This window comes from Mytilus galloprovincialis, chromosome 9, assembly GCF_965363235.1.
Source record: "Mytilus galloprovincialis chromosome 9, xbMytGall1.hap1.1, whole genome shotgun sequence".
In the NCBI taxonomy this organism is placed as follows: domain Eukaryota; kingdom Metazoa; phylum Mollusca; class Bivalvia; order Mytilida; family Mytilidae; genus Mytilus; species Mytilus galloprovincialis.
Genome location: NC_134846.1, coordinates 85970383 through 85992870, shown reverse-complemented (window position 1 = coordinate 85992870; position 22488 = coordinate 85970383). Strand labels below are relative to the sequence as shown.

At 30.9% G+C, this 22488-nt stretch overlaps 1 protein-coding gene across 6 annotated transcripts in view; it reads right to left on the bottom strand.

The window, feature by feature from the left end:
• Nucleotides 1–22236, bottom strand: part of LOC143046228 (cadherin-23-like) — a 62009-nt gene extending 39773 nt beyond the window's left edge. The window contains exons 1-4 of one of the 6 annotated variants that reach the window (XR_012969101.1): nucleotides 22044–22236; nucleotides 15584–15624; nucleotides 14544–14725; nucleotides 5320–5443 (exon numbers count right to left, since the gene is read on the bottom strand). Coding sequence is in view for 5 of the 6 variants with exons in the window: in XM_076219272.1 (XP_076075387.1) it covers nucleotides 5320–5395 (76 nt within the window). In the remaining variant the exon portion in view is untranslated. Of the gene's footprint in view, nucleotides 1–5319; nucleotides 5444–8516; nucleotides 8536–9387; nucleotides 9407–14543; nucleotides 14726–15583; nucleotides 15625–22043 lie in introns of those variants that run through there. The other 5 variants (XM_076219272.1, XM_076219274.1, XM_076219277.1 and 2 more) reach the window with 5 other exon arrangements.
• Nucleotides 22237–22488: the final 252 nt, after the last annotated feature.

The window sequence follows — 22488 nt, the reverse complement described above, 5'->3', positions numbered from 1 at the left end:
AACTCATCAACCTTGTTTCTCAGCTAATTTAACAAAATAGAACTAGATTAGCTACTAACAGTGAATTATAATTTCACTATATCATTTTTATTAATGATTTAACAAAAAAAAAATATATATATATATTTTTTTATATCTCGAAGCTAATGCACATAACAGTTCATTCCTGTTCTTAACCTTCACAATGTTATCTGATCTATATAAGTTAATAAGTCTAAATATTCTTCAAACTCAAATATTTTTTTTTAAAGTTAAAACATAATGCTTTGGGAGAATTTTCCATTTCTGATTTCCATGTCTGCTGATATTGGTCAAAAATTATCTGTATAATGCTCAACTTCAACCATTTTGGATTAAAACTAAAGTTACTCTGATTCAACCAAATATTTGAAAGTCCATATTTATTCATGATATTTTGAATACAAATCAACCATTCAATATTTTAAGAGTACTAACTGATCTTCTAGTTAGTATAACCATAACTTTTGATCATCTTACAATAATACAACATTGTTTTAGCAGTCAGTAAATAGGTGTAAAAACTCATTTTAAAATTAGTAATTACTGGTAATAACTGGGCCGTTTCAGGAATTACTTGTATTAACTAAGTGCATCGGGAATTACCTGTAATTCCTAAATTTTAGTAATTACATGTAATTCCTAATTTCACCTATTTACTGTAACATATATATAGGAAGATTTGGTGTGAGTGCCAATGAGACAACTTTCCATCCAAATAACAATTTAAAAAAAGTAAACCATTATCTATAACTAAATGCCTTAACCTTTTTTGGCTTTTATTTTTTCAACATTTATTTCTCAATTAGGCAGCATCCTACCACAACTTGGCATTCAAAAAAAAATTAGCACTCTGGGACAATAATCTGCAGATGTAGTTGATATGAAAGGTATATAAACTGAATATTACATTTTGTACATGGGAATTTGTGACAACATAATTTCTCATTAAAAACAAAACTTTTTTCCAACTCATTAAAAATTTATAATTTCAACAAAAACTGCTATTTGAATGTTAAACTCCTGCGAAAAAACGCTATGAATGGAAAATTGAACCAATGCATTATCTATGAAGGAAAATGTAGATAAATCCTAAATAATTTAGTCTATAAATATAAAAACAGCTATAGGGTCTTCAATATGGTTAAAATAACACAAAATATTAGGGTTCGCACAGTAAGCTTAACAAGATTATAGTTATCTAGTTCCATAGTCATAAAACATGCACAAGATCATATTTTGTATTTTTTTAATTTTCAATTGATTAACTTTTTTGGGATCGAAATTGTAATACCCAATGCCTTTAATAGAAATGCTTAAAGAACTTTTTACAAAAATCATTTATTTATCAGTCCTTAAATAATAATACAAACTTATAGGAGATTAAAATAAATGAAAATGTACCATAAAACTTATGAATTGAGGTTATGAAGAAATTCGATATTTGAAGTTATCATATATTTAGTACAAAATACAGCAATTTTGTATATCTAATAATGGTTCTTTTTTTCAGCCTGTATCACCTACTTTGTATCGCATACCCCGTATCCCATAGCTAAACCTGTATCGCATACCTGGATCGCATAGCAAAACCTGTATCGCATACCTGGCGTGACGTCATATTTTTAATGACGTCAATGTTTGAACTATGACGTCCAGTTGCTGTATTTCCTTGCATGAAAGGAAAAAAATAAGTTCCCACTTACAAAAAGTCCTATCATTTCAACTAAAATCGATAATTACTCAGTAACTTAAAAAAAGTAAAAAAGACAATAAGATGAAGTAATATTTAAAGTTGTATTGTTCATTTTGTCATAATTTTCGTACAGTTTATTTTCATTACCTGATGGATTAAACAAAAATACAATTTTTTACGATTTTAATTTTGTTAGAATAGTACAGAGCCTTTCTACATCTAGCTGAGTTGAAATAGGACAGTATCGTTAGTGGATGCATTTAAATACATGGTCTTTAACATATATTGAGAATGAAATAAGGTCATAGGGTACATTACGCTGTGGATATTAAGCAAATTCAAGGAAGTCTATAAAAAAAAAAAAGGCAGCAGAAAAAATACAGGAAGATCATAATGTTCATTTCTAGCTTACAATTTCGGACGATTGATAAAAACCAATGGATATCCCATGAATCTGATTCTATTAAAATATATGATAAACAGAATAAAACATGGCAAAATCCATATCGCATGCTGTATCACCACTCTACCAATATCAGACCTTGGGACTGATATTGGTTTCTCGTGGTGATACAGCATGCATTATTCTATATGTCACCTAGGTTTCTGTTTCTTGGGTTTAGCTACAAACTTCTGTATTTATTTTTGCTATGGAAGTACATATTTCATGATATTTATATAGAATCAAAAGAAAATAATTGTTCTATCATAACTTACTACTAATAAGTCTAAATAACTGAAAAACAAAATTAACACAGCAGTTTGACTCATTTGTGCAAAAATGTGAATTATGTCCCCTTACCTTGCGAAACGCCTACATGCATATAACACATAATACATACTGTACAATTAACATACACAACATGACAATAAACAAGACAAAAATCAACAATACATAACATACATAGGCCCTGGACATAGTGTTGTTATATTAAGACATTGCATCATTTTTAATAAATAGCTGCATTATGAACAAGACTATATATGTATTATAAATATGCTTTGATTATACATGTTACAGGTGCCACATGTGGAGCAGGATCTGCTTACCCTTCCGGAGCACCTGAGATCACCCCTAGTTTTAGTGGGGTTTGTGTTGTTAAATTCTTTAGTTTTTTATGTTGTGTCATGTGTACTATTGTTTGTCTGTTTGTCTTTTTCATTTTTAGCCATGGCGTTGTCAGTTTATTTTTTGAATTATGAGTTTGACTGTAATCTAAATGAGCATGAACACAGGAAAATTGAAGTGAAACATAACATGCTTTTCTTATAAAAAGAGCCATACTCTATGATCACAGGTAGTTATTAAATATAGCTTTTTTCTTGTGAAAAAAATTTGATTCTAAAATTTGAAACATGAATATAGAATGAATGCAATTTTTACTTGTATGATCTGTAGCTGCAAATTCAAATGTGTTAGTAGACCTTACATCTATTCAAAAGATGTTATCCTAGAAAATACAAAATTTATCTAATAATAATTTTATTTTACTTTACATTTTTAACATGATGCTATACATGCAACTCATATTCATTTTGTTAAACCCAAGGCTTGGCTTTGTTTTAGAATTTCTTGATCTGCCACTGTTGAGTGTTCCAAAGTTTAACATACTCATTACTGGTACACTTTTTTCCAGTGGCATTCAAAATCTCATATCCTTTGTACTAGCACACCTCTTTTTCACCCTGGTCAAAATATCTTTGCAGAACCAAAATATCTTTGCAGAACCAAAATATCTTTGCAGAACCATAGATGTAATACCCATATTACATCTATGGCAGAACTTACACATGGTATCGATTGTTAATAGATTTGTTCACATCTTGAAAATGAAATATCTGCCACTGGACATTAAGCAAGCAACGACCAATCATTTGCCTTTTCTGTTATAAAACTCTTCAGCGCTCTCGATGTTTAAATATACATGTGTTATATACACAATTCCTTGCACAAACACAGTGATTGGAATAGACAGGCGACGGGGAGTGAAACGAATATCATGATAATCATGATAATTTGTATTACCAGAATCGTTGATTTATTTTTTATGTAATAGGAAGACTTATAAATCTAAAGCATAATGGCAGGAATCGCGAGCTCTCATTTAGAACGTTATTTCACTATTTTTTCAATTGACTTTATCTCTGGAAGTATAATATTGTAATGCCATACCAGAGACATATATTCGTCTCTTTTTTCGATATTTTATTTTGTTCAACAAGTTCTAAATGAATATAAAATGTAATCAAAATCCACAATCGCTCCAAATTACATATACTTTGCATTAAACCCAAAATTTGCGCCCAACGTCATAGTAAACAGGAGAGGTCTGAATCTATTTTCAAATGGGCTTCAAATTGTAAATATGTTACTATGTACAAATAGAAATTTTTGAGTAATTCAATATTCTTTCACAGATTTCGAGTCCCCTTTGTATGAGTATTTTTTCCCCGAATAAAACAGAAACAAAGAATAGCAATAAGGTCTTGTCGCTATCTGCTTTTTTTTAGGGAAATGAACCCGTCCTTAACTTCAAAGGGAAATGAAATATTCAGCAACAATCTGATCGTGTGACCTAATCTAATAAAGTTGATCATCCCTGCTAAATGGACAAATCTACTTTAATGCAAAGTGGGTTTACAAATTGGTAAGCGGAATGATGTATCGTATTTCATTTTCTACTTAGCTAAATATCTGGTCAATACTGGCTACAGAAATACTTATCATTTTTCACACAGTACAAGTTTTACGTTGAAAATAATATGTTTCTATTAAGATTTATTCATCCCAACGCTATACTAGAATTACACAAAAATGGTCAAAATGATGCCTAAAAAATGTCCATTAGTTCCAGTGTTCTGTTCTGATATTTAATTAAATTGGTTACTTTCAGATGTGATTTGATCAGTAAATATTGTTTAACAATGTTTCAGTACATCATGACCATTTAAAGAGCATTTTCCCATTCCTAACCACAAGATTGCAGTTTACGTTTCAAGCCATAAGTTGAGTCATTACTGTATGACAGACCTAGTAATTTACTAATTTACCGTTTTGTAGAACTAAATGTGTACTGTCAAACCAGCAGATGAGCCCAATTTAGCACTGATAACACTAGAGATTTCAACAACAAGACTTCGATCTCCCGATAATAACCAATGCAACATACTGTCGTTCTCTCCTAATTTTAAACTAGCAATTACGTTGAGCACAGCAACAAAAGCATAGTACATAAACCATAAGAGGCTGACATTGACTTCATGAAGGGTACCAAATGGTGAAAATGGCTGCTTTTCAATAATTCGTATCAAATTATTAAAAGTTATAATATTAATGCTGATGTCTCTGTTCCATAGATTTTGGCTTACGAGAATACAGATATCTGTGTACAATGGAATACACATACTGACTGTGTATGACTGAGGATTGATGAAAAAGGTATTGGCCATTGGATATATAATTGCATTGATGTTTACTTCCATAACTATAATATTGCAATCATTATACTTAAAAATGACATTATGTATTGCATGCATTGCATGCATATTTAAAAATATGTTAACATGTGTAAGCAGCCATGCAGGTTTCATAATAATATACATACCGAATTGTAGCAGTGAGCACAGGAATATAAACACGGTCACAGACATGTTCTGTAATATAGCACTGTTATATTTCATTGTCGTTGGAAACTTTCTTCACTTTATATTAGTTTAATCCATGTTTAACTGAAATAGTAATAATCAATGTATAATAGAGATAAAATTACATGCAAATTATTGTTGAAAACAATTTATAAAAATTACTTGTATATATAAATTGTTTTTCTTCGCATAAATTCACAAAATAGTTGCCTTTTGTTAAAGTACTGCTTTTCACTTTAGCATAAACGATAGGTTGAGTGGTTTCTTTCCTATTATATTGTAGAAAAAGCATGTACCAAATTACGTTTAATATAAATGATAAAAAATAAATAAAATTGGGTGTGATAGATTTGGTAGTTTGATAGATAGTATGGTTTTATCCCCGAGCATGTTATTGTTTTACATACGACAGATGCAGTTCTGCACTACTATATACAAACAGCTGGTGTATACATTAATAAAACAGAAATATCATGTATAATAATAAATTAAATATCATAATAAAGGCTTGATTAAATAGAGAGGCGAAAAATGTTGGTTCCTGAAAGAATGTCTGTTACTTCCGAAGAAACTTCAAAATAGAAAACCCGAAACCAAGAAGTATTTTCTTTTAAATCAGAAACATCCATAGAAGATGCTGATTCAATGTATTAATACATTTGCATTATAGGTTTGGGGTTTTTCCAATTGTTTTGCATCGAGCATAACTGAAGAGAGAGTAACTGTCGAAATGCTTATATATATATATATATATATATATATATATATATATATATATATATATATATATATATATATATATCTGACTCATATCTGGTGAAGTATAGTTGTACCTGTAAATGTTATTTGACATCTAAATCATTGTGAATGTTGTTTAAACTCGTCTCGATTTGGTCAACTTATTTTCTCTATGCGGAGCTCGCGACATATTAAATTAATGACTAACAAATACGACCGCTTGAGAGAGTTGAATCAGAAAAATATAGAATGCCTCCTACAAATACGTTTCTTAACTCAATATTGAAACATGACCCTATTATTAGTATTAAAATTAATTCCGTATCAATTATATTTTCTACATGATGTTTCAATAAGGTTAGCGAATTTGAAAAGCAGTTTTAATTTTATTGCAGGAACACAGATGTTATTTATGCTGACACTGTTACGCAATATTCTGCAGGGAATTTTAATTTCTTGATTTTGTCTTGTCATGTTTGTAATGATTCACTACCCTATAATTTTTCTTCTCCATCAACAAATATTGCAAACCGAGCGAAGTCTGAAGCTTACATTAACTAAGCACTGTATCTATCCAAAGGAAAAATGTGAGGTTGCTTACAATAGGAATACATGTGCAGAAGGTAATAATTCATTATGCAAGATGTACTTCATACGGTTGAATAAAATCAGTTACGGGGATTACGTTAACGTGACAACAATCCAACGATAGAAAATAAAATTCTAAAGCAAAAAAATTAACGTATTGTCGTCAACAAGTGTCAATATGATATGTCAAGTTCTAAGTAACCCCAACTCAAGCATAGCTGTAAAACACTTGACAGGAATGCACATAAACGACTAGCAAGCATAACTCGAATGATCATTCACGACTAGGCAGTCGCGACTATAGTATAGTTCAGTTTTATACATTCAGTGTCTATCGTATTTAATGGAATACTCTTTCTATTGTTCTATTTCTATTTTCAATATCTCATTACTCAATCGTGACTGTTTTGAAGACTAATATGGTTGCAGGGTTAAGCCAGTATTGTAATAACATCTTTCCGTACAATCAAGCAAGCTTTACCAAGGAAAGAAAATAAGATTCTTTGAACTATTTGACAGAATGTAGTTAACCAAACAACTACTATTCATCTGTTGACAAGACATTATATTAAACAACGCACAATTTCTCAAAATCAATTAAGAATGGACCGAAAACCAATTACTCGACGGTCCACGAATTCAATTGTAAACAATACATGTCTCTTGTTTCTTGTGGAAAGATAAGATTGTGATTGATAATACGATACTCTGATTATATCCATAAGCAATCGTAAAATCATCACTATAAATCTGGAACAATATTTTTCTTAGCAAATTTCCTTCAAGCAATCTATACAGATCGCATGCTGGTGTTGGAGGGACAAACAGATATTATCCTGTAATAAACAATATCCTTTCACTCATTGATTCGCCTTATTTATCTTTATTTTCCACCAAATCTTTAATTCAATTTCCTGTAGCCTCAATAAAGTTTGCTATCTTTACAGATTTTGGACACTAGAGTGACGGTCTTCATTGTTTTCAGGACATAGTTGTTAGGCTATGGTCAGACAAGGTTTTATTGATGTATTGTACTGGACCTGACCACAGGACAAGTTCTTAATCAGGTTTAGAGTAGTAACATAAAACTGTAATAATGACAAATATTTCTCGGAGTTGACTTCATAAATTGTTTGACATTTCATCCTATGATCTCTAAATAAGTGAATATTTTATCTTCAGTTAACAAATTCTATGACAATTTAGTCTAATACACAGCAGCGTGCCGCCAATAATTGCACGATTTCTTACTTTCATCTGTGTAAAATGACTTTAATTTCAATAGAATTACATCAATTGTTTTAACAGAGGATATAGATTTCACTTTATTCAACTATCATTTAACCAATTCAACCATTTAAAATGAATTATGCATATTAAATTTTATACAGCGGCAATCTTTTGAACTTTAAAACCTTTATATAAATTGAATTATTTTTAATTCTTATTTTGATAGTCGTATCGGCAAATTTACTCATTAAATTCTGAATCTATAATTTCCATATCATTAAACTCAAAACATATTATGGTACCTAGTATATATTATCGAAAGTCACAATGATTTTGAACAGATTGTAATTTTCTGTAAGACATATCTCAGTTTCACTTTTGTGGTACCACAGTAATGGGTAAACAGTACTGAACGACCACACAAGCAACTCACAGGTCTTTTGTTACAGAATCACTTTGTGACATTAAATAATGAAATTAAATTTTCAAACCTCAGTTTTTATATTACTGAAAAAAGGTTAGAAGGAATGTAATAGTTCAATAGCACAATCAATGGTGATTACAAGAGTCAAATAAAGACAAAAAAAGAAAGTGTACATACCCACTTATAATGACACGAGCATGTTTATCCATATTAAAATAATTTTTATTTCCATTGTTGCAACACATTTATTCCAAGGGTAAATATTATTACTTTATAACAAAAGTAGTGTCATATTTCCTGTGTTCACAGTTAAAGGCTTTTAACGATTATTTGCATTAAATTACGACCGATTAATACGGTTGATTATTTTAAGTGAACAAAAAGCTCCTTGATGACACATTACTTTACATTAACGAGTGTACTAACATCACAGACCTCTCTGGTCGATACGTTCTCAAAGTTGATGATGTTGTGTACCCTCACTGGGTCACTTTCTACCTAGGTGCCGTGTTAAATAAAATTTTAGAAAATATTAGTGATTAGTATCCTAATGCAGGTAATGATTTTTGTCAAAGTTTATAGCACTAACATACTTTAACGTCCCAAATGGACACGTGTTGCTATTGAATTATGAATACCACGTACACTAAATAGAATGCTTTAAAAGTAATTATCATCTCTGGACTATTTACAAATTCATGATAGTATACTAAAGCTATTTGGTTATGTACATATTTAAAACTTGGTTTACGTTGATGATTTGGTTTGTTAAAGTGTAAAATCAATCAGCTTGTCGTATGATGGATAATAATTAGCAGGTGCGATGGACAGTTTTAACAGTTCTGGACACTTTGGTACTGATTTAACGACAATTTACATCTATATAACACTTAGCCATATTATTAACACTTTTTATTCGATATTAAATCTAAATAAAAAAATATATCGTTATCTTCAAATCAGATCATTGTAATAAGTACAATGGACAAAACATACTTATAACATCGATTTAAATTTAGAAAACTTAATTAAAATGTTCACCACTTACAGTTTAAGTATCTAATTTCCAATTTGTTTGAAATACAAATAAAAATATTATACAGGTGTGCTCATACATGCATTGTATAACAATGTTATGTGAAGTACCCCAGGAAAAGATTGCAATCGTCTTGTTTTGAACTTGTAGGGTTAAAAAATCAGTTAGTAAATCATATATAAAATGTAGTGTGAAATCATTAAAAACCTTTGGGCATAATACAGAGAATGTTTCTGTTATCTTTTCGTGATTTACAATCGGGTATAAATAACGTTGTAAAATGTACACATCATTCAACATGCTTTATACACTTGAAAAAAACCCACATATATATTAAAGCTTAAGAATCAGAAATTTACAGATACGAAAAAGGTTACATACAGACACCATGCAGCCATTAATAGATATGTTCTTTCTGAGTTTATAATGTAGCTGCGTACTGGACAGAAAGTAACTTTAAATTCAAATTATTAAACCTTTTTAAATGTTAACCACCCTTTCCAACTGAATGTTAAAGTTTGTTCTTATGCTTTACTGTTACATGCACACCTGTCAAAGGTTAAGGTGAAGGTTGGCACCAGACTCCATTCACTTCATATGAATTTTGGTGGATATTTGTCCCATTGACCTGAATCATACCACATCTCTGGATATTTGTCCCATTGACCTGAATCATACCATATCTCCGAAGATTTATTAATAGTTAAAACTTTCACAGAGATTTGCTTAATCGTTCCTTATATAGCTGGCAGTTAATAACCCAAGAGAGTGATTTATAGCTCCACGAGAGTGATATATAGCATTAACCCTATGGGAGTGATATATAGCTATGCATTCAGATTGCATGTTTGTTATCAAACATAGAATGCAACATTTATAAAGACGAGCAAAAACGAATCGATCATAGTATCATACACGCAGAGAACAGAGCATGTTATGTAATGGACAATGTCGCTAATTGCACGTAAAATGTTGCCATCGAATCCCTATCAAATTCATTCTGCCCTGTTACTTCCAAACTACTTTTTGTTCAATCAATTTTTAATTTTGAAAGTTATTACTGAATATTTTTTTTTCAAGACAACTTAATTCGAAAGATAAATGCTCCAGATGAAAATAAATAAGTCTAAATTTAACAGTTGCAAGATGAATGAAGGGAAAATCCCAATTAAAACGTAGCCATGCAGTTAAAATGTTGAATAAGAAATTTAAATTCAAAATCATTAAATCAAAGAAAAGCAAAGAATTTATACGACTGAAAATAAAATACATAACCGCGCTGTTCCTTCATACAAGATAATGAAAAAGAAAGAAGTAACACGGTTATCTAATTCACTTTACGTGCTCATGTCACGTGGCTCATGTCAGATACAGATTTCCATGTGAACAATGGAATACAAGTTATTACTGGAAGGATTGAATAAAAAGAAAATGTCGTGACTGTAGTGAGAAAATTCGGTGAGCCGATTTGTGTACGCACTGTTGATGAATACGTAATCCCTTTTTGTCAACGATAAACTTTGAATTATGAATCATTTCAAAGAACTAGTTTAATTGTTGGATAAGAAATTAGAGATACTACACATTCATGATATCACAATTGTTTGAATAATACTTGTATGACAAATGCCATAAGCTTTTAGTTCTGTTCATTTCCTGTATCATTTTAAACGATGAAGAATGTAAAAATTTCATAACCTTTTACCAACATTTCTAATAACTTTTTACCATCAAATCTCATTACTTAACTTTCTACTATCAAATCTCGTAATTAATTACAATCAATTCTTATAACTTAATCATCAAATCTCATATTCTTTTAACATCAAATCTCGCAACCTGTTACCCTTTTTTTTTGCTTCAGTTTCGTCTTTCTTAATAACAGCTTCTGGCAAAAAGAATCGAGACAGTATACAATCGTGTCATAACAGTATTTTACTATGTTCAAATATAATAAAAAAACAAATTGAAGACACCCATCTATAATAAAGAAAAACACAGAGGGAATCACATGATTTCACAAAAAGAAGCGAAACTGGTTTCGTCGCCGGATTGTTTATCTGATCAGTCAAAAACATAACAGTTGTGTTAAAGAATCAAAACGAACACAAGAAAACCGGAGCACAATCGATTCCTTTATTTGGAAAAATCCTAGTTGAGACGTGCAAAAAAGGTTTAATTCAGAGCTTATGTAACTGTCAATGATACAATCATACAAAGGTTTCGCATAGAGAGGCCTGACATATAGAACAGCTTGTAAAGTTAAACCGAACGTGACTGGAAACTGTCTTATTGAAAATTATATAAAGATGGATATGTGATGTAAACAGTTTCCAAAGCCATTTATTATTCCATTATATCGTCTCGTTTGTCTGGCATTTTTCTTTTCCTTTTATCTTTGTTGCCTAATTTATTTAAGTTTAGTTTATTCTCTTTGGTGGTAGGAATTGTGTTGCTTAATATTTAGGTTTGTGTATATTTGCATACTGTTGTATGTCTTTTAGAACCGTTTTAATTTGCATGGTGTTGGATGCTTTTCCCTACTGGTTGTATAATATATATTGCTACGTATGGGCAAAGTTGTATTATAAATGCATAAATGTGTTGTGTACATACGTTGACTAGACGGCAACCAAATAACACAAAATTCCAGTCATTTGTAATTTCTGTTTGCAAGTCAAATCCAGTGTGATTACAAGAAACATATAACAGAGACGTTACTGCTAAATATAGTTGACTGACAATAAAACATTCCAGTAATGACACCAACAAAGCTGTTATGTAATAGATTTACTATTATTTCATCCGTGTTCCGTTCGATTACCTCTAAATATTAATCTGAATATTTAGAATGATTCCTCCTTACGGAAATTGCATTACATATATATTTATATAACTTTTATAATTTAAAGCATGCAGAAGCTCTTTTTGAAGATTTTAATTTGCTTTTTGAAAACCTATTAGTTATGATTTATATCCATGCTTTAATGATATTGTTGGATATACGCCACTAACTGTTTATACGTTTTATTGGAATTTCAATTTAATCATATGAAAAAAACATTATATAAGTGATTTTAAATCATAAAAAATGACGAGCTTTACACAGGTACAATAATTACTTGCCAATTAGATTAAAAATAGGATACAAATTAATAATATATACCAATTTAATGTTAGAAAGTTTGAAAACCAGATGTACCGAAAAACTAGTATTCTTCGTTAGTTAAATCGGATCACAAATAAGAGTTAATCGCAGATTCACCAGTTAACTTCGTTAGTTAACCACCAGTTAACAGAACTATCAACAGTATATGTAAGGAGTAAGAACTGTGAATTCAACTTTTTCTGCATCTGATACGGGATTGTCTACAGACCGAACCAGTTAATTGATGCAGGGACTTTCTATAGTATAGAATATACCTGATTGATGTATCGATTCAGGTATATAAAAATATGAAGATGTGGTAGTGTTGCAAATGACACAACTATCAACCAGAGAACAAATACAAATGTCATTAAGGTATTAAACAACTATAGATCACCGTACGACCTTCAACAATGAGCAAAACCCATACAGCATAGTCAGCCATAAAAAGATCTCCATTCTAAGATGTGACATGCTATCCTCTATCATAAGTCAATGACATGTCCTTCAGGGGATAGTATTACTATATGTACTTGTCCACTGTTCTAATATAAGATAGAATCATGCTATCCTCTATTGTAAGTCAAGGGCATGTTCTTTAGGGAATAGTATTACTATATGTACTTGTCCAATGTTCTAATATAAGATAGAATCATGCTATCCTCTATTGTAAGTCAAGGGCATGTCCTTCAGGGGATAGTATTACTATATGTACTTGCAATTGTCCACTGTTCTAATATAAGATAGAATCATTGCTATCATAAATTTTCTTGCTTGACCGAAGTTTTCTGATATAGGAATAAGGACTGAGATGTAGCGTGTATAATGATAGATATGTGATCAATGACATGATACCATCACACTTACTATCTTATAGTTAATTAAGTCTGTAATTCCTTTGTTAAGGTGGAATATGATTATTTGGTTGTGACAGATTTTAACAGTCAACAGTTATTACATTGTATTGATTGTGGTGTAATGTGATGACAGTAGAGTAACCTATTATTCCCTATTGATGACGTAATAACTATGATGCTTATGACAAAATATAAGAATAAGGAGATCCATGATAGTTGCCAAATGAGACCATTATCAAACGCAATGAAAATAAAAAATAATGCTTACACTATTTAACACAGAGTAACAAAAATTCAAAAAGGAAATAATGGCTTACTCTTGGGTTGCCTCGATGGCAATTATACCACATTTACTTATTTTTATATAAAAGCATAAAATGGTACTGTGCCATCAAACATTCTACGTTGAATGAAGCACTGGAATCTAATCAAGCTGAAACTCGTTTTCAGTTTGTATAAAAATGGTGATAAAGATTCGTAAGACTTTAATCTATCTAAGTTTAGTTTATATACACGACCCAAGTTATGGGTAGATAAAAAGCTTACTTTTGTTTTGATCACTCTCGGGTCCGAGAGATTATTCTCACAACAGGGTATCAAAATGAATTTTTTATGTGTTAGAACAAGTTTTACAAACTTTTGGGGGTTTCTGTGTTTAGTTATATCGATGTTTATGCATTGCAATTGGACCTTGCATATGTACATTATAATCATTAAGTTGGATAACTATTTTCACATTTTAATATAACGTGTGTAATGTTTTGTATAAAACGTGCACAATTTAATATATTGAACTTTGGTTTTTAAAAGATGTAATGATTTTAAAAAAAAACGAGGATATCTTATTATTGACCCTCTATTAACTGAACAATTCATACTTAAACATGAATACAATCAGGCGAGATCCAGTGAATGAAATACACGCAAGCATCTAAATTCAAAAATCCATTAGTTGCTTTCTTTTCTTTTATCAATACTCGAGAAACAATTGAAGATATATTTAGTGTTTTGTACATGCAATGGTTATTTCTAATGTTTCGTTTTTTAACTTTCTTGTTTTTTATATTTTTTATTATCGAAGTCCTCCAATTTTAACAATCTTTTATTTTACTGCTTTTATAACTTTTACAACAATGTATTGATTTGGTGAAATACCATCTTACCTATTTCTGTGTTTCTCTTTTCTTGAATACTCCAAACGTCACATATAATCCAAAGAGTTTAAGGGAATCTGTTTATTCGAAAAATTCACAATAATAAATATTCCTGGCTAGCACAAGTAATACTCCAAAGTAATTCTAATATAAAACTAAGATACGTCGAAATGTACGTTGACAGGGTCTCTCTGAAAATATTACAACATGGTGTTTATCTTGTTTGATTAAAACTGTTTATTTGTAAACTAAGTTCGATATCCATATCCTGTACATATGTTCAAACAAAATTGTTCTGTGACTCGTTTTGGGTGGGGGAAGACCAATGTAGGCGAGAATTTTTATTTTTTTTTCAAAGCAAATGCATAAATGGTGATACGCAATTGATTATGTGATTTATTGTCAATTGATTTTACAATTGTAAATGCATAATAATGATTACAATGCGCCCCGTGCGTGTGTATGAAAAAAGCTTTCACAAGTTGCATGTTTGAGAACCAAATAAATAAATCATTAAAAGAGAATAAAACTCAGAATAACCTTCTGAACAGTTGATATCGACTGAAGTCAAATTTTCTAGTTGAAAAGGCAGCTTTAATTTTTAAACCATTATCTATTTATGAATTGAAAGTTTTCTATCGTTATGCATAATTTGAACACTTAAAGTTTCCCACACTCAACAATTATTTCAAGATATTAACAATTTAAGCAGAAATGTTCAATATCATTTACGGGTAATCATTATTTTAAGTACATGTATCATAAAGATGTCTGTGTTTTAACTTATTTATTTTATTATTCATCCAGCATATTTGGACACCACAGTTGAAAATAGCTTGAATCACGTGATAATCATAGCAGAGCTCGATTGATTCAAGTCACAAGCGTTTTTTTATTATTATTTTGCTGCCACTACTGCTGTTGCTGCTTCTGTTTTGATTAGTACATATTTAAGTGTTCTGAATGGCATATCATTTAAGTGGCCCGATTGGTATATCACGTAAGTGTCCCAAGTGGTGTATATTTTAGTGAAAAATAACTAGACTTACCTCTAAAAAGTCATTAATCCTAAAAGCACTGTAAACGATGTCTGAAATTCAAAAGATGACAATGTTTAATTATGTTTATCAAAATTACACCTCATTGGTCACATACCAGATGTCCTAATCACATGATCTACCCTTAAGACAATAGACGATCATATAAACGATTGTTGACAAAACCCAGCGATATAAATCATTGGAGAATTCACATCACAAATATGGATCTCCCACCGGACAGCATGCTACATGATCCTATCTGTAGAGTAAATATTCATTAATTTCTGGCCTTTTTGATAGCATTAATTTCTTCACAAAGAATGATAGAATGTCTAGTTATTTGATTAAGTCACTCTTGCCTTCATAATTCACTTACAGTCGTTTATATCTCCTTCTCTCTGTTTATCATTAATTCAATTAAAACGTTTAAAAGATAACATGGTAACTTAGTTTATATAAATGAAGTTTCAATAAATAGCACAGAGTAATGGTTGGTTTTATTGTTGAGGTTATTTAGTATTCTAGAACAGTGACAATATAATCTCGTCAGGATAAAGAGATCCAGTGCTTGGAAAATTTATCTGCAATTAAGAATTTAACGGTCATAGCTTTGAGAGCAAATTATTCCGCAATATAGATTCTGGTATCTGCTTTAAAAAAGGTTTCTACTAGGGGGTCTTACATACACGCCTAATAGTATTGCCTGTTCGGTGTCCAGTTCCAAATCGTCCTGAATATGCATGAAAGATTTGCCGATGGCCTTTTTACAACCAACAATCAATCAATCTGGTTCAAAAACTCCTGTAAGGATAAATTTCGTACTTGACTTGATTTTTCGTAGGTTTTTAAGGATTCACCAAAGCTGCCGATCCTTCCACAAGTTAAGATTTTTTTTTACCTTCAGTTTAAACGTTAAGAAATTTGAAATAAGTTAAACGATGTTTTTCACGTCTGAAGTCAAACGCACTTAAATGTCTGTCGTGTTGTCGTGCATGGTGTCAAAGGCCGTCCAAACATTACAAGATCACGACGTTCCCGCCAAAATAAACAGTGTTATGGAGTGGGAAAATGATTCAACAGAGAAATGCGGATCAAGTCAAATAATCTTCAAATAAGAACAATTTCGTTTCAGGTAAATAGTAAATATTGGGTGTGTATAACTACTTACATATCTATATATCTAATAAACAGAGGTATACAGATATCTGGTGCATTATTTTAAATATCAGTAGACACTTGAGATTATTATAGCTTAAATTCAAATGCTACACCTTAGAATATCATCCTAAACATGAACAGAATAGAAAATGAATGTTTAAATAGGAAAATAAATTGAATTGGACCAATTACGGATTTGTACGAACATGGAAAAGTCAATGCACAATTCAACTGAAACCCATTGTAGTTTTCGGTTTTGTTGTTTTCGATAAATACTTATCCTTTTTGATATAAATTTGCCCTATAATAAATCCAAATAGAAATCCAAGAATAAAAGAAGAATACATCGTTGTTGTTACTCGTCTTAGATTTTTTGCTTTAATGTATCTCAATTTTAATTGTACTTTATGACTATTTTTAATATGTTATTTGGGTTACTTTTGTCGTTAGACTACTGTTTCATCGGCGATTGCCATCATCTTCTTTTATTTCTTATGCTAAGACTTTTTTAGCTCACCTGGCCCGAAGGGCCAAGTGAGCTTTTCCCATCACTTGTCGTCCGTCGTCCGTCGTCCGTCGTCCGTCGTCGTCGTCGTCCGTCGTCGTTAACTTTTACAAAAATCTTCTCCTCTGAAACTACTGGGCCAAATTAATCCAAACTTGGCCACAATCATCTTTGGGGTATTTAGTTTAAAAATGTGTGGCGTGACCCGGCCAACACCAAGATGGCCGCCATGGCTAAAAATAGAACATAGGCGGTAAAATGCAGTTTTTGGCTTATAACTCAAAAACCAAAGCATTTAGAGCAAATCTGAGCAAATCTGACATGGGTTAAAAGTGTTTATCAGGTGAAGATCTATCTGTGCTGAAATTTTCAGATGAATCGGATAATCTGTTGTTGGGTTGCTGCCCTTGAATTGGTATTTTTAAGGAAATTTTGCTGTTTTTGGTTATCTTGAATATTACTATAGATAGAGATAAACTGTAAACAGCAATAATGTTCAGCAATGTAAGATTTACAAATACGTCAACACGAACGAAATGGTCAGTTGACTCCTTTAGGAGTTATTGCCCTTTATAGTCAAATTTTAACCATTTTTTCGTAAATCTTAGTAATCTTTTACAAAAATCTTCTCCTCTGAAACTACTGGGCCAAATTAAACCAAACTTGGCCACAATCATCATTGGAGTATCTAGTTTAAAAAAGTGTGGCGTGACCCGGCCAACCAACCAAGATGGCCCCCATGGCTAAAAATAGAACATAGGGGTAAAATGCAGTTTTTGGCTTATAACTCAAAAACAAAAGCATTTAGAGCAAATCTGACGGGGAAAATTTGTTTATCAGGTCAAGATCTTTCTGCCCTCGAATTTTCAGATGAATCCGACAACCCGTTGTTGGGTTGCTGCCCCTGAATTGGTAATTTTAGGGAATTTTTGCTGTTTTTGGTTATTATCTTGAATATTATTATAGATAGAGATAAACTGTAAACAGCAATAATGTTCAGCAAAGTTAGATTTACAAATAAATCAACATTACCAAAATGGTCAGTTGACCCCTTTAGGAGTTATCGACCTTTATAGTCAATTTTTAACCATTTTTCGTAAATCTTAGAAATCTTTTACAAAAATCTTCTCCTCTGAAACTACTGGGCCAAATTAATCCAAACTTGGCCACAATCATCTTTAGGGTATCTAATTAAAAAAAATGTGTCCGGTGACCCGGCAATCCAACCAAAATGGCTGCCACAGCTAAAAATAGAACATAGGGGTAAAATGCAGTTTTTGGCTTATAACTCAAAAACCGAAGCGTTTAGAGAAAATCTGACAGGGTTAAATTGTCTATCAGGTCAAGATCTATCTGCCCTGATATTTTCACATGGATCGGACAACCCGTTGTTAGGTTACTGCCCTGAGTTGGTAATTTTAAGGAAATTTTGCCGTTTTTTGTTATTATCTTGAATATTATTATAGATAGAGATAAACTGTAAACAGCAATAATGTTCAGCAAAACAAGATCTACAAAGAAGTTTTCATGACCAAAATAGTCAATTGACCCCCTAAGGAGTTATTGCCCTTTATAGTTAATTTTTAGCATTTTTCATAATTTTTTGTAAATTTTTAGAAAATATTTTCCACTGTAATTACTGGGCCAAGTTCATTATAGATAGAGATAATTGTAGCAACAAGAATGTTCAGTAAAGTAAGATCTACAAACACATCACCATCACCAAAACACACTTATGTCATGAATTTATCTGTGTCCATTGTTTAATATGCACATAGACCAAGGTGAGCGACACAGGCTCTTGAGAGCCTCTAGTTTAATTGGCTTGGACCAGTGAGGAACTTTTAGAAAAAAATCTATAAAATGTGGAAACAAATAAAGGCTTTATGAAAACAAAACAAAGAAGAAAGAAATACAAAGATGGCAACAAATAAATCTAAAAGGAACAGACACCACTACGGCCAAAATAAAATTAAATACGAACTTCAAAGACGGAAATTACAAACCAATCAGAACAGCAACAAACACTAACTATACTAAAAAAAACAACACGGGAAATGATCTATTGTACTTCAGAAGAGTTGAAAATTCCTGTTCCAGTTACTTATGATAAGAAAAAATTCTACCCAAATAGTTGTATGTGTCTTCTTGCTCCTCGTAAGCAGAAAATCGTTAATAAGTCGATTTCGTTGGTGTCTTAATCAAGGAAATAGAATTATATCGTGCCAACGAATATAACATGATTTTTACTATCTTAACGAGTAAGTATCCAAGTGTACAGCAACGTATTTCAAAATGATAAAAAAAAACTCGCATGGGATTTTTATGCCTATTGGTTCTATTTGAAGTATATTCCCTTTTCTAATTACTTATATACGTTCATCAGTTTTATTGCTAATTGGTAAGCAATTACTAAGTCTTTTTTTATGTATGAACAAATCTGCCACGAAGGATTTCTAATCACCTGAACAATTTAGATTATCAGATAATTCGTATCAAGTAAATTCTATATTCTGATTATTTTTGTGATCAGTAAAAGATATTTTACAGTGGTTATACTATATGTATCACACATAATATATTGGATTGACTTTTACTTTATGCATTTTGAATAGCACTCAAACATTCAAAATAGTATGCTATTTCATATATATATTTTTTTTATCTTAAACAAAATCTTTTGTTCTTAAAAATAGTGACAATTTTAATCAGTCATCTACACCTACATTACCTCCAGGCTTTTATTGTTTTAGTAAATTCTCATTTGTACATAACCTAGCAATTGTGCCTGTTTGATCATTGGTGAATAACCGTTATATTGGCCTTTTGTTCATGACGATGCAATTTTAACCAGATCTTATCGAACAAGGATCGACAGTGTGTACGTTATCTACATGATGTAGATATTTTTCAATCACATTTAATATACATGAGTCGCTTTAAAACAAAGTGTTCTAAAATTACAACGATTTGAAGCTAAAATTACAACGATTTTGAAGCCGTAATTTAGAATGACTATCGGATGCAGAGGAAATTGTTTGCATTATTTGGTATCATACCCATCAGTAAAAACCATAAATGTGCAATCTAAAGAATCCCAAAACACCTCGGAGAAACCTACAAACATAATTGTTGGTCATTTCTAACCCATACATATTATCAGATCATTATTGTCTGCCCTCGGCTCTGATAGCTTCGATTCATTATTTTAGCTCCACTGAACATTTCGCAGATAGACATAATGAAATCTTTCTTGCGTACATATTAATAGATAAGTCAGTGACATATTATCATTAAAGTTAATTTTGTATCTTCCAGTTAATTAGGTCTGTAATCCTGGTGTTAAGGTGATATATTGTTATTACATGGCACCAGAGTTTGACAGTCTGTGCTAATTATAGCGTTTATTGATTGGTGACTTTTGTCATGGAGTGATGGAAACTAAATACTTAATTTCCTGCTTTTTATCCACTTTGTACTGTTTGTTTATTCTTCGGACTAGTTTGTTGAAAAATATCACTGCAACGTCCCCTTTTTCTTAATTAAAATCGGAATACATACTAAAAAATTGAATTTTGATGGTATCGTTACTGAATCATATAAACACGAAAGCCTATCGAATCCTTACATTAAGGTGTGACTATTATCAAGTTTTGACATCCCTTTACAGCCAGAAGGTATTACATCTTTCATTGATTGGGGAATATTGCCATAGAGTGAATCGTTGTAATACAACACGTAGTTCTGTTGTGAAGATATTCCGAATACTGCGAGTGACACGTTTTTATGTAATACCATACTCAGTTTGTTCAGGTAGTTGTCTTCTGGTTATGTATTAGTGCAAGGTTACACTTAAAAACATATTTCATTTAATCGATGAAAGGTCTGCAACGTGTAACTATAATACTGAACTAATCCTCTTGTTAAGTTGTAATATTCTTATCACAGTATTGCATAATGTGCTGCCTGGAACGCTTCAAATGAGCGGAATAATAGAATCAGTCGTTGCTTTTATTTCCATGCTAATTTTTACCTTATTTGTCAGTAACAATCAATTATTTGTACATTGTAAATCAAACGAAAATCTTAGAACTTTATTATACAAATTTTTGTATATAGAATTTAACAAAATATTCTTATCTTTTGAGGCTGCAAAAAAGTTTAAAATCCGCCAAAACAGGAAATAAATTCTAAAAAATTCTCAATCTATAATCAATCGACTTTCTGAAGTTCAGTTCATATTGAAAAAAAAAATTGTCAACTACACTTTTTAAGCGTTATCGTTATCATAAGACTTTGATTCACGATATTTTGTTTTTATGATAAAGTTTTCGTCTAAAATATGAGTGAAATATTAGCCACTGAGGGTTAAATAAGCATTATTTTATCAATATAGATAGTCTTTGTTGTTCTTAAATTAAACAATGATCATTAAGGGTAACGTGGATATGAGGGAAAAACATAGTAGTTGATCCAAGTCAAAGAAAATAAAACAGTTTTTCTTTATCATTTACTTTAAATGTAAATAATAATGAGAACATCTTGATTATTTTATATAAAATAGTGGTATTGTTTTGTAAGTTATATATGTTTAATGCAAAAGGAAGTTTATATTAGAACAAATATTATTAAAAGAAATGACGACTGATATCAAGAATACTTTTTAATTTCGTATCAAGGTATGATAATTGATGCCATAAGGGACAAGAATTGAAAAAAAATATAAACACATATAATTATCCCATCTTCCATTGTTATTATCCCTATCTTTTTTTAATAAGTATAATTATTTTAAAATCTCCTTACCTGCAAATATATGTTTTCCTTTTCATGCAAAATCTTCTTATGGAACACAACATGAAACTGAAAAAAATTACAAGAATATATTCATCCCGAAATGAAACTGTCTCGGATACGTATATAATACGGTTGACAACTAAATCACAGAAACTGAACAATACAGTCAGAAGTTTGATTAAAACCGTTATTTGTAAACTATGTCCGATATTTACGTGAATTTATCCTCTATATTCACCAAACATTTGATTAAGATTACGTTAGAACGGAACCGAGACACCTCATTTGATACAACATTCCTATATTGTTTACTATATACCCCTTACTACACAGATAAGAAAACTTTAAAATCAATACAGTGAAAGTGATTATTCATAATCGCTGTACGGTAGCCTTTTTCAAAAATAAATGTCATCTACCATAAATATAACACGAGATTGAACTTATTACAATA